This window comes from Solanum pennellii, chromosome 11, assembly GCF_001406875.1.
Source record: "Solanum pennellii chromosome 11, SPENNV200".
NCBI classification, from domain to species: Eukaryota; Viridiplantae; Streptophyta; class Magnoliopsida; order Solanales; family Solanaceae; genus Solanum; species Solanum pennellii.
Genome location: NC_028647.1, coordinates 44,431,155 through 44,444,058, shown reverse-complemented (window position 1 = coordinate 44,444,058; position 12,904 = coordinate 44,431,155). Strand labels below are relative to the sequence as shown.

Below are 12,904 nucleotides of genomic sequence, written 5' to 3'. Positions count from 1 at the left end.
AAATATTAAACTAATACACACTAAAATTTCAATAAAAGAATTTGATTTCCAAGTAAACGTTAGTATATACTTAATGAACTTTTTAATAAAAATATTTAACTTAAGCCGACTCATACATGATTTAATCCGTTTATATCTAAATTGACTCGTTAAATTTGTCAACACTATTAGCATGCTTACTTTCTTCCGAACCTCCTTAACTAAAATTTTCGGTTGCCACTGGTTATGTCGTCTCCAAATGTAATATAACGATTAGCTTTTTCACTATTGCTATAGACGTTTCACGACTAGATGTTTGAATCCGTCGTTGTTAAGTTTTTGCGACGAAAGCTATAAGGACTGATTGCAACCAACATTTTGCCGTCGTTATTTCTCATTTCGAACCAGATTTGGACTTTTAGGCACCATATATCCCTTGCTTAGAAGTTGTTTTTGTGTATCTTTCCGTTTCTATATGAAATTCTTACCATATAGCTAGATATAACATTTATGTTAACGTCAATTGTTATTTTTTAAAAAATAATATATCAGTTTAGTGTTTGATACTAGAATGAACACTAAATTTAGTCTTTTCAAGTTGATGAATGGGTATATCCTTTGACCCTGGTGGTACGTAATTAGTGGAAACAATTTCTTTTGTAGTGTGTGAAACTATGCTCATGTATAGTCCCCACCTTAATTCAAGGCCTAGACAAAAAAAAATAACAAAATGTGGCAGTGAGTGCGCTGGAAGCCATAATATAGTATATGGTATGTGGACCACACCATTAGCACTAGAGGGTCAACTAATATAATTAACAAAAAGAAAGTTATCAAAAAGATGCAAATATAAATTGGAGGTGAAATTCACTTGCAACTTTGAGAAACAAAGAGTAGATTGAGTTGATGGATAGAGAGGAGACAAGAAAAAATAAATCGAAAAGAGAATCTGCAGTGTCCATAGCGTCTGCGACACAGAAAATCCCTGTCGATTGGAGAGGAAGACCTTGCAAACCTAACAAACATGGTGGCATGACTGCTGCCATCTTTGTATTATGTAAGTCGATTAAATTTTAAAAAAAGAATGACTTACTTTCCTTTTTAGTCTCTGTTTATTTTGCTGATATATTATGCAGGCCTTCAGGCATTTGAAATGATGGCGATTGCAGCAGTTGGGAATAATCTTATAACGTACGTCTTCAATGAGATGCACTTCCCTCTCTCAAAGTCAGCAAACATAGTAACAAATTTCATTGGAACTGTTTTTCTCCTCTCCCTTTTTGGTGGCTTTCTCTCTGATTCTTATCTTGGTAGCTTCTGGACGATGTTCATTTTTGGCTTCGTCGAGCTCTCTGTAAGTACTACTACAGATATTATGTCTTTGAGGTATATATTCTTGTGATCTTTTTTTGCTCGTCTTATAATGTGCATATTTGACAGGGGTTTATTCTATTGGCAGTGCAAGCACATGTTCAACAACTAAGACCGCCAAAGTGTGACATGATGTTGAGCAATGGAAAGTGCTTGAAAGTAAAGGGATATAAAGCCATGATATTCTTTGTGGCGCTATACTTGGTTGCTTTAGGTAGCGGTTGTTTAAAACCAAATATAATTTCTCATGGGGCTGACCAATTTAAGAAACAGGATTCAAAGAAACTTTCTACTTACTTCAACTTTGCCTATTTTGCCTTCTGTGCTGGGGAGCTTCTTGCTCTAACACTTGTTGTTTGGGTCCAAACTCGTTATGGAATGGACGTTGGATTTGGTGTTTCTGCGGCTGCCATGGTCTTTGGGTTGATCATTTTCCTTTCCGGGACACTTGTTTATAGGAACACACCACCCGGAGGAAGTATATTCACACCAATTGCCCAAGTACATACTTTTATTTCTTCTCCTTTTCCACATCTACAAATCGAATCATTTACTATCTTAAAAAACATGTGATTTACTTTTCTTTTCAGTCGTTCCCAAAAAGAATGACACATTTCTATATTAAGTAACAATTTAACTATAAAATGTATATTTACCCTTAATATAAATGATTTCCAGTCACACAAATTTCTATTATTCATTTGGACCACAAATTTTGAAACTCTTTTTTTCTTTTCTTAAACTCCATACCAAGTCAAACTATAATCGGACGGAAGGAGTAACTAGTATGAACTTTATGTTAAAAGACAGGTCTTTACTTTACATCATGTAATAAAATATGAGTAAGCATAAATTAAATGGCTTAGAAAATATTTATTTGTCATTAATCCTGATTCTAAGGTATAGCTAAGCATAATTTCCGTTTTTATAAAGTTTGTAGGATCAATTATTGCTCGTGTTTCATTGTTTTTTTTCTATGAAATAATTTGTCCATTTGTTAAAAGGTTTTGTATCACTTAGCTTTTGTTTTTTCTTCTTTCTAGTATGTCTGTTCATTTAGCTTTACAAGGAAGTTAGGAAATGGAACGTCTTTCCTCTTTTTCTTTTTTACTTTACAAGTCATATAACAATACTAATTTTCCTTCATATATATATATTTACACTTGTCGTGGTCCCTTTTAGACCCTTTTAGACTATTTTATATCTCGATTGAAAGGTGATGAATTTTATTCTAATAAATGTTCTATAAGGTGGAAATATGCTTTTTCTGTCTCAATTTATGTGTCACAAACACACTTTTTAATTGACTAGAAATTTGATAATCTGTTATCCAAGGTTTTTGTGGCTGCAATCACTAAAAGAAAGGAGAGCTGCCCTTCAAATTTGAAGATGCTTCATGGAAGCCAATGCATTGTGCCACAGGATGGCACGCTCATCCACACGGATAAATTCAGGTGCTATACCATCATTTATTAGTCAACCAGATACATCATCTAAATTTTGTGTGTTCAATTTTTTTATATTTTTGGCTTAGCTATTATTAATGGGTACTTTTGAAATTATGAATTATTCTATAATTTAATAATTTTTTTAAAATGTCAATGGGTTTTTTTAAAAGTATTTTTAAACTCTGTCTGTTTTCTTTTTATATTTTATATTAAAAAATTAAATAAGTTTATCATTCTATCCTTGTTTAATGTTTTCTGAAATCAACTTTTCAATAAATGATGAATATGCTAGATTTCAAAAATTAAAATGTATTTAGATGACTATTTAAATTTTCTTTATTTTTTGAGCCAAAATTTTTCACCTATTAATCTAAAATTTTAAAGTTTTTGTTAAAGCTTCAATTTTCAAGATTATTTTTTATTTTTTTCTCAATCTTTTATTTTTAATATGTTTGTTCAGATTTCTTTTTAAAAATAAGATTACGGGAGAAGTGAATAAAGAGAGTGTAATTAATCACATGAAGTACTTCTATGAATATTAATTACTTATTGATTTTCCTAGGTTGGTCAATGTACATATTCTCTCAAGGGGTATAATAGGAAGAATATGATAATTTATGCATTGATTTAATAAAATAAAAAGTATTATGAACAAATTATTTATAAAAAAGAATAACATATAAAAAGAAATGCATGGAGTATATGTTACTTTTTATCTATATAGTAATAAGCTAAATAGGTATATAACACACTTTTCTTTTTTTCTTCTAAATTTCTACATTCTCTCTATGAAAATGCAATGTAGGTTCTTAGACAAGGCATGCATCAAAATAGAAGATGGAAGAAGTACAAGTGAAAGCCCCTGGAGATTATGCACAGTATCTCAAGTGGAGCAAGTAAAAATATTAATCTCAGTTGTTCCTATCTTTGCTTGCACCATAATCTTCAACACTATCTTAGCTCAACTCCAAACCTTTTCAGTACAACAGGCAACTGTAATGAACACACGCTTAACCCACAGCTTCACGATCCCTCCAGCTTCCCTTCAATCCATACCTTATTTCATGCTAATATTTTTGGTCCCTCTTTATGAAATAGCATTAGTCCCCATGATCCGAAAGTTCACGGGCAATGATTCAGGGATCACACCTTTACAAAGAGTTGGCATTGGCCTTTTTATTGCGACATTCTCCATGGTTTGTGCTGCTCTAGTCGAAAACAAGAGAAGAGACTACGCAATGAACCAGAACAGGATACTGTCGATTTTCTGGATAGTCCCACAATTCATTATTTATGGGCTATCAGAGATGTTTACTGCAGTGGGACTTATAGAGTTCTTCTATAAACAATCACTAGAAGGGATGCAGTCATTCTTAACCGCCATGACGTATTGTTCATACTCATTTGGATTTTATTTGAGCTCCATATTAGTTTCATTAGTTAACAGAATAACTTCTACTTCAGGTGGAGGTGGGTGGTTAAATAATAATGACCTCAACAAGAATAGGCTAGATCTTTTTTATTGGCTACTGGCTTCTCTTAGCCTTGTTAACTTCATTAACTATGTTTTCTGCTCCAGATGGTATTCCTATAATCCATCTCTGTTACCTGTTGTTCCACTACATGAACCACAAGCAGAAGGACATGACTCTGAGAACCCAAATTGAGGTGTATGTAATTGAGGAATTAAGCTACTAACTATAGTAATATAAAGCAATAGGAGTTGATATAGTTGGATTGATCTTTCCAGTTCTCTTTCATTTCTTTAAAATAGTATTTCTGTGTATCCAATATATTGATTGTTTATGATTCATCATCTTGTTCGGTAAGATTAAATTCTTTAATACTTAATATCAGGATCTTAAACACATAATCTTACATAGAAATCGTTAGGGGTACATACATGATGCAGACGATATCATCACAGAGAGAAGCGGAAGCGTTAGTCATAAAATGGTTTCTACCTCCTTGCCCTAACTTTATGTTATCACAACCGTCAGCAATGAAATTAATATAGAGAATATGAGATAATCCTAATGGGTGGAGGGATGACCAATTTATACAGGTTATGACTTAATTTGGTACGTCCATCAAGTAACCAATGTATGGACGAGATTTATTCCTTATTAAATATTATTTATGGTATTACTTGGGTTACAAGTAAACTTTGGTCATAAGTAAGAAATAATTAATAACAATTCTTACATTCTCCCACTTAACCCAGTGACCATATAACATTAATATTAACAAAAAATAGTTGTGCATACAATAAATCTCTTCTATAATGTCCATACAAACTAATAATATGAGTTATGACGGTTGTACATAAAATATATTTTCTTCCACATACTACTACATTAACAACTTATCATACTAGGTCCATAAGCTATAAAAACATATAAAATTACGGTCCACAATAATTTCTCATTGAGACTTATCTTGTTATATCTTAAAACAATAAAGTGTACATCATTATGAGAAACAAGATATTCATTAATGTATATATCAGAAACACATAATTTGAGCTCAGAGTGTAAAAGTATCATAAATATATCAATCATAAGTACAACCGAGATGCATTCTTTGAACATGTTCTTTAAATGTCTTTATTTGTAAGTCCTTTGTTAACGGATCTGCAATTATGAGGTCTGTTCTAATATTCAATACTCTTTCTTTCTGAACTTCTTCCTTGACAATAAAATACTTTAATTTCATATGTTTGGCACACTTGGAGTATTTATCATTCTTGGAGAAGAATATTGCTGCAGTATTATCACAATACATTTTCAGCTGCTTGGTAATGATGTCGACAACCCCTTGATTCATGAGGTTAATGGAATGAGCTACTTGTTTCTTAAGTCTTGACTCCTCTTAAGTAAGCATACTGGACAATTCGCTAACATCCCACTTATCCCTAATAGTGTTATAGTTAATTTGGAATGATCCATACTCAAAAGACAATGAATTCAGAATAAACTGAACCAAGAAGGTGTCATCCACAAGGTATGAAGTCTTGTTGCAATGAATGATATGATTTTGCATACTATGCAACCCATAAAACTTCATGGTCGTGAGTATACCAGCGAGAGACTTATCAGTAGAACAAAAACTTTCTTCCACAAACATCAGTTATTTTCTGGAACTTTTTGTTTGTGAAATAGTACTCTTAATGTTGTTAGCAACAATCATTCGCATGAACATAAGACTAATCTATTAGAGCGCTCCCATAATTTATGAAAAGACTTCTCATTCTCACTACTTTTATCAATAATGACAGTAGGTTTGTAGCTATGTCAAAATTCATCACACCTAAGAGGAACTGGAGTTATTCATGTCATTCAGAGAAGTTTAATCCGTTGAAAACAATAACAGAAGAAGCAAGTGAATGAAGAGGAATAAATGCAAAATAAATATACATGCTCACAAAATCATAAAATAGTGTGAATTTAGTAAATCAATAAAACGAATCGCAATTTTCCTTTGGCTAGATACTACGACACATTATCATAATTTAAATGTTATTTTTACCTTTAATAGGTGATTAAATATTTTTAATCAAACATATACGAAATCTTTGGATATACAATATATATTCGACTAAAATATCAATTCACCTCATAATTTTCACTATTCGTAGAATGATTGATTCACTTTGGTAAAAAACTTTAAGTTCTAGAAATAGTGAAAGTCAATTTATCTATTTATTTTTTTAATATATAGGCATTTAATTAACCTTCATAGGCAAATGACAATTTTATGAGTGTAATTTTTTTAGTAACCATACTAGTTTGGCCACTTTGGTGACAACAAGCTATATGAATACAAATGCATATATAATCTCATAAATTTTTGTGCATGTGAATAATTTTAAACATTTTAGTTTGACCACTTTGATGACTAACAAACTATAGAAACATAATACTTGCATCAAGTGATCATAAATATGATATGTATAGACGTTATTTTCTCTAGTTTGACCATTTTGGTGACTAACAAACTATATAAATACAAATCACACATAATATCATAAAATTTTATGCATGTGAATAATTTTATACATTTTAGTTTGTCCACTTTGGTAACTAACAAACTATAGAAACATAATACATGTATTAAGTGATCATAAATATGACATGTGTAGACGTTAGTCTGACCACTTTGGTGACTAACAAACTATATAAATACAAATGCTTACATAATATGATAAAATTATGTGCATATGAATAATTTTATACGTTTTAATTTGGCCACTTTATTGATTAACAAACTATAGAAACATAATACATTTATCGAGTTGAAAGCCAGACCCATACTCGCTTGAAATAATGAATATGCCAAAAAATAATGAATTGTACTAATCCACATATGTCAAGTGATCATAAATATTGTATGTGTAAATATTTATTTCTCTAGTTTGACCACTTTGGTGACTAACAAACTATATTGCACTAAGTACACACATATTATTTATTGCTTACTATAACGACCACTTTAATTTATTACAAAATCTAAAATAGAACATAGTTATTACATTATGGAAATATTAAAATTGTGAAGAACAAAGTAGTGTTTCCTCAAATACGGAAGCCCAAACCGATCTAACCGGATAGGATATATTGACCCCTTAAAAATACACAAGGATAATACTTTAGTTCAATTTTGCCGACTTATATAACAAAATTCTTTTAAGTTCAAACAATACTTACACACCATTACACAAGGGAATTGTTCACTGATGAGGTGAAGAAAACTTATTTGGGAACAAGAGATTCAGTGTAATAGTCTTTATGTCTTTGTGCGTTGATTACTTGATTTAATTTCATTGCAAAATTTTTCATATGCCCATGTTTTATACATGAAGATTGTCAATTCAAACAATCCAAGCTTTGATACCACATGTATGATTAAATACTTTAATACATAATATCAAGATCTTTAACATGATAATCTTTTATAGAGATCTCTAGGGGTACATATCTGATGTGGAAGACATCATCATAAAGAGAAGAGGAAGCGTTAGTTGTAAATTGAGTTCTACTTCCTTGCCCTAACTTTATGTTACCACAACCGTTTGCGATGAAATTAATGTAGAGAATATGTGATAACTATAATGAGTGGAGGGAGGACCACAGGTTATGTCTTAATCTGATACATCCATCAAGTAATCAATGTACGAACAAGATATATTCCTTAGTAAATATTATTTATGGTATTACTTGAATTACAAGTAAACTTGGATTATAAATAAGAAATAATTAATAATAATTTTTACATGTTCTTCCACCATCCATAATATTGTGTGCTAAAAAATGGTGGTATAGTTTGTGTAGAACCATCCTAAGATGTTGGTGGAATAGTTATAAGATTTTAAAAAGGTGTAAACTTTTAATGTAAAAATCTGCTCTGATATCAATTGATGTAAAACTAAGGACAAACAAATGCTTGTAGGAACCTGGTTCCTCGAGTCGTACTTGAATAGATAATAAATAACACTTAAGTTACCTTGAAAACTTCAATTCTCAATTAAATAAAAAATACGACCTACATTATGTAGAATTTCCAGAAACCTCCACTAACTTCAAGGAGTGGTTTCACATTACAACTCTATAATCTAAGGGACTAACTCTAGTACATCAACTCAAAGCTAAATCTAATTGTCCCAACAACACTCAAAGAAGATAAATTCTTTTATTTTACAATTCTTACTTCCTCACCAATAAAACAATAACAATATGAATGTTTATGACTGAATAACTATCCTTACAAATTCAAAATAAACAACACCATTCTACCTTTTCAATTGAGTTGCTTCTCTTTTTCTTGTATGTTGCCTCTTCTTTTTTCAAGATAAATTCTCTTATTTTAAAATTCTTACATGGAATTGACATGCAAGATGAACAGTCTTTACAATATCTTTTTATAGCATGTGTAATTAGACCGTAGACCCTTTTAACTAACTCAACTTGAAACTCCAATTCCTTTGGGATACGGTTAGGCATAAATGGTACTCTCTTTGTTTAAAAACGAAGAACCTATTTTCCTTTTGGCCAAATACATAGACAAATTTCTAAACTTGTTGGGTTTTCCCCCCTCAAGTACCTCAACTATACTATTTTCCTATTGAATCATTGAACCACCCATAATTTGTTCCTATTAAACACCGTGACTGATGTGGAACTATATACCCCACGATACCACACCCCTAGGCGCCACCCCCACCAAAGCCATTCTCGTCAATTATTTTTTATAAAAAACATGTTTTTGGAAATAATATTTTAAATTTTAAATTTTTTTATGCTATCCTACCCCTTACCCACCCAGCCCCACAGGTCCCTACCACCCCATCAATTTTTTTTATAAAAAAAATTTCCTGGTTCGAAACTTTGGGTCAGGTTTTGTGTCAGAGCTCAGGGTCGAATTTTGAAACGGTCATCAGGGTCTTGTTCTAGTTTGGGTATCGAGGGTTGGATCCTAGATCTATTATCAGGGTTGATTTTTTGATAAGAAATCATATTCCTAATTAATCTTTTTTTAGTCTTAGGAAAAAAATAGAAGATATTATCTGAAAAATATTTTTCATTTACCAATCAAACATTAAAATATATTTTTCAGAAAATATTTTCTACTCACCAACCAAACATGAGAAAATAAGTTAGTAGTTCACTTATTTTTCAAGAAAATATTTTCTACAAAATATTTTTCATGAAGAACATTTTCCTTCGTACCAGACACACTCAAAAATTAATTGCTTTTGAGATATCATGTAATTGTTTTATTAAGGTGAATAAAGTAGGAGTTGCACTTTTTCTTTCTTCGTAAGGTTTTGTCCCATTTGTTTTTTTTTTTGAAAATTTTTAACGAGACAGTAAATAATGTGTACTAAAAGATTTAAAGGAGAAACACAGTCTCTGGATGTCCAACGGTGAGTATTATGAATATATATCATTTTTATGGATGTCCACAAAATGAATCTCTCAATCTTACCACTAACACTTCACCATCTAGAGGCACACGTGCTCTTATTATTGACACTCGAACATATTTTTGGGAGAATAAAAGAGAACTCTCATTTATGTGTCTTTTCATTTTCTAGATTATAATATTAGGAATCGTTTGATAGAGTGTATAAAAATAATGCTGAATAAAATATATTAGTAATGTTTGCGTTAGTTATTGATATAGATTATTTTTTGATTTGATGTATTAAAATAACATGTATTGTATAAAATATTCTCCACAATTATGGTGAAAAATATATAGAAAGAGTTTTGAGGGGTAATTGTGTCTTTAAAATGCTAATGCAAATATATTTAAAACAATCTACTAAAGTATACCAAATAAAATACTACTAATACAAAAAGCTAATGCATGCATTAGCTTTACTAGTACACTCTTCCTCTGCATAACATATTTAAAACAATCTATTAAAGTTGTTCCAAAGGAAAAAAAGACTTGCATAATTTATTAATGGAAAAAGAGATGCACTAATAAATGTCTAGAGAGGATTCCATAGAGCTGAATCACTTTCACCACATGAGTGATGCACATGTTTCATCCTCTCTACCGAATTGCATACTCCGCTGCATGACCAATCAAACGACGCCACACACATATTCCCTCCTTTAGCCTTCCATTCACACTCGGGCGGAGTCCCACAACACATCGAACGTTCATCAACATGTTCTACTTCCAGTCCAATTAACCAAGATCCCAGTGACACATCTTCATTTGCATATCTATGTAATATACCCCTGATTCATACATGTACAATCATGTTAAATTTATATTACCTTACTCGTCATTCAATCTAAAGTTCCATTAGAGAAACGTACGAGTTCATGGAGATGTAACCAGCAAGGTCTCTTGAGATAGCGTATATTTGACCTGTCGCATGCCTGAAATACTTGTTCCCTTCTTCTCCAAATTTCAAATACTCAGGCTCATGATACTTTAATCCTCTGCAGAATAAAATTTCATTTCAACCCTGAGGATATCGATTTTGTTTTAGGGAACAAATTGAAGACGGACTAGACTTACTTTTGAGAAAGAACTGGCCCTGACTTCATGCACCCGATATAGACTCGTGGTCTTGATTTGTATTTTGCTAATGTTACTGCAAGCATACCTGCAAATGTTTTAGTTAATTAACTGAGTTATGTATGCATAAAGTATTAGTTATTTGTGTTTTAAAGGCTAAATTAGTTACCCAAGTTGAGATGGACATCATCATCCACTTTAACGTAGAAGTCCGCGTCCCAAATGGAGATTACTTTAGAGAAATATAATCTCGTCTTGGTGGACAACTCATGATAACCTTCGATGTGGTCAAGTCGAAGGAAATCTTTGTACTGAGCTTCCTCGCTATCAATGGCGCGATCCAAAACTCCTCCTTGTGTAGCACTATGTCCTATCACAAATCGTATCACTATACCTTTCTCTTTCTCTAATTTCCTTAGCTTATCTCCTGCATTACAAATATACATGGTATCAAAATTTTCTACACAATTCAAACTGATTATTACAATAAGCAACACCTTTAGGCATCCATGTTTCTCTAAGAGAATCGCGTCTTTTTCTGCTGCTGAATGCTGTATTTATTCCAATCACCATAAATGCTTTATTTGGAATGCTCTGATTCGATGCTCTGTTTTCCTTTGTATTTTGAGTGAATTTTTGCCTTGTCCTTGCTATAGCTAGTTCCATCTCCAGTGTTGATATACTTTTATCAAGTGATCTGTTATAAAAAAAAATAGATACGCGCAAATCTAAATGGTATATATTTGAGTCATGCACTTGATTAAAATGTGTGATCGCCTCATTTAAAAATTAAAGGTTGATACATTATCAAGAATGTGCTTACTGAATAGCTTGATGGGTTTTCATGACTTCCCCCATGATGTATCCTGAATTGGTTTCCGCTAATTTCTGCCAAAATATATGAAAAATGAAGTGAAAATCATTCATAAGAGCACAGAAAGTTAAATTTTCAAGTTTCAAAATTGAGCTTACGCGCTTGTGATCACATTCGCGTGAAATGGTGCTAAGCTTGTCATGATTAGACATGGTGGGGAGCACGAGGTCGGTGTTTGCTTCAGAATCAGGTTGAGTCCATTTCCGGCTAGCGAAAATTGTTCCTCCCAGAAAGCTAGCAAGGCATAGCAGCATTATGGTTTTCCCAGAGACTGGCAGCTTCCCTGATCTCATTTTTTGAATTTGGCAGACACAGAGCCGTTGACCACAACTAGGCGCTTCTTTTGGCAGTTTGTTTCTTTTTGCAATTTTCTTCACAAATAACAACATTTAATATCTCTTATGTATAAAATGATAATGACTTCAAACTATAGCTGAATGGTTTGTAAATACAATTCCGAGTGAAACATGTCATATGCTGAATTGCATGGAATGTTTGGCCTGACATAAACTAAGAAATAAATTAGTTTTCGTAAATTATTTCACAGCAAAGATGGAAATACTGGACAGAAACAAACTCTGTATCAAAAGTAAATCAATCATGTTAGGCAGAAGATATTAATACTAGTTCCTGAAATGAATTGGAGATTCATTTATCATGTGCAATGTCATAAACACGATTGCCTCATTTGGAATACAAATAAGTGGAACACAATAGATATAGCGATATTCATTTTCAGCTAAAAGACATTCGTTCGATTTGGGTACACTATTTTTTTTACAAATGTGCAATTTTCGTTACAGTAATAATAGAAGAGATGATAGTACCTGCTAGGGCATGATGATAATTGAAGTGACAATTGTGATATGAAATATGTGTGTCATTTTAAAGAAACTTCCCTTCTTATTAGATGAAAAAGTCCAGCTGCAAGCCAGGCAGTTTAGTCATGTAACTGTCATGTTTCAACAAACTGTTCATCTAATCTAAGCATAAAAAGAAATTCCTCTCTCTGTTGTTTTGAACCTACTACAATGCACCTTTCTCTTAGTACTTGATTTATTTTTGAATATGAACATTGTCTTACCGATCGATGCAATTAAATTTGACAAGATTGGCCTAAATATCAGCTCTATGAACGCCCCAGTTTTTTTCATAATGTTGGAAAGACAAATGGAGTTAGGAGAATTTATTGTTT

The 12,904-nt window shown here is 31.9% G+C and overlaps 2 protein-coding genes across 4 annotated transcripts; one reads left to right on the top strand and one right to left on the bottom strand.

Moving 5' to 3' along the window:
* Positions 1–817: 817 nt before the first annotated feature.
* Positions 818–4,556, top strand: LOC107003377 (protein NRT1/ PTR FAMILY 4.4-like). Of its 2 annotated transcripts, none has more exons than XM_015201693.2 (5): positions 818–1,036; positions 1,116–1,333; positions 1,420–1,851; positions 2,686–2,804; positions 3,604–4,556. In XM_015201693.2, exons 1-5 carry the CDS (start codon positions 886–888, stop codon positions 4,463–4,465), a joined length of 1,782 nt encoding a protein of 593 aa, XP_015057179.1. In that variant the 5' UTR covers positions 818–885; the 3' UTR covers positions 4,466–4,556. The 2 variants fall into 2 exon arrangements, with proteins under 2 accessions (XP_015057179.1, XP_015057180.1); XM_015201694.2 differs by having other exon boundaries at positions 895–1,036; positions 1,124–1,333.
* Positions 4,557–10,080: 5,524 nt separating this feature from the next.
* LOC107004227 (probable beta-1,3-galactosyltransferase 8) lies at positions 10,081–12,582 on the bottom strand. 2 transcript variants are annotated; one of them, XM_027912880.1, is made up of 8 exons: positions 12,537–12,582; positions 11,808–12,080; positions 11,659–11,723; positions 11,333–11,532; positions 11,005–11,262; positions 10,836–10,923; positions 10,631–10,756; positions 10,081–10,549 (listed from the first exon to the last, which is right to left on the bottom strand). In XM_027912880.1, the coding sequence occupies exons 2-8, from the start codon at positions 12,000–12,002 to the stop codon at positions 10,294–10,296; spliced, it is 1,188 nt and encodes a 395-aa protein (XP_027768681.1). In that variant the 5' UTR covers positions 12,003–12,080; positions 12,537–12,582; the 3' UTR covers positions 10,081–10,293. The 2 variants fall into 2 exon arrangements, with proteins under 2 accessions (XP_027768681.1, XP_015057949.1); XM_015202463.2 differs by lacking the exon at positions 12,537–12,582 and having other exon boundaries at positions 11,808–12,232.
* Between the last annotated feature and the right edge of the window lie 322 nt (positions 12,583–12,904).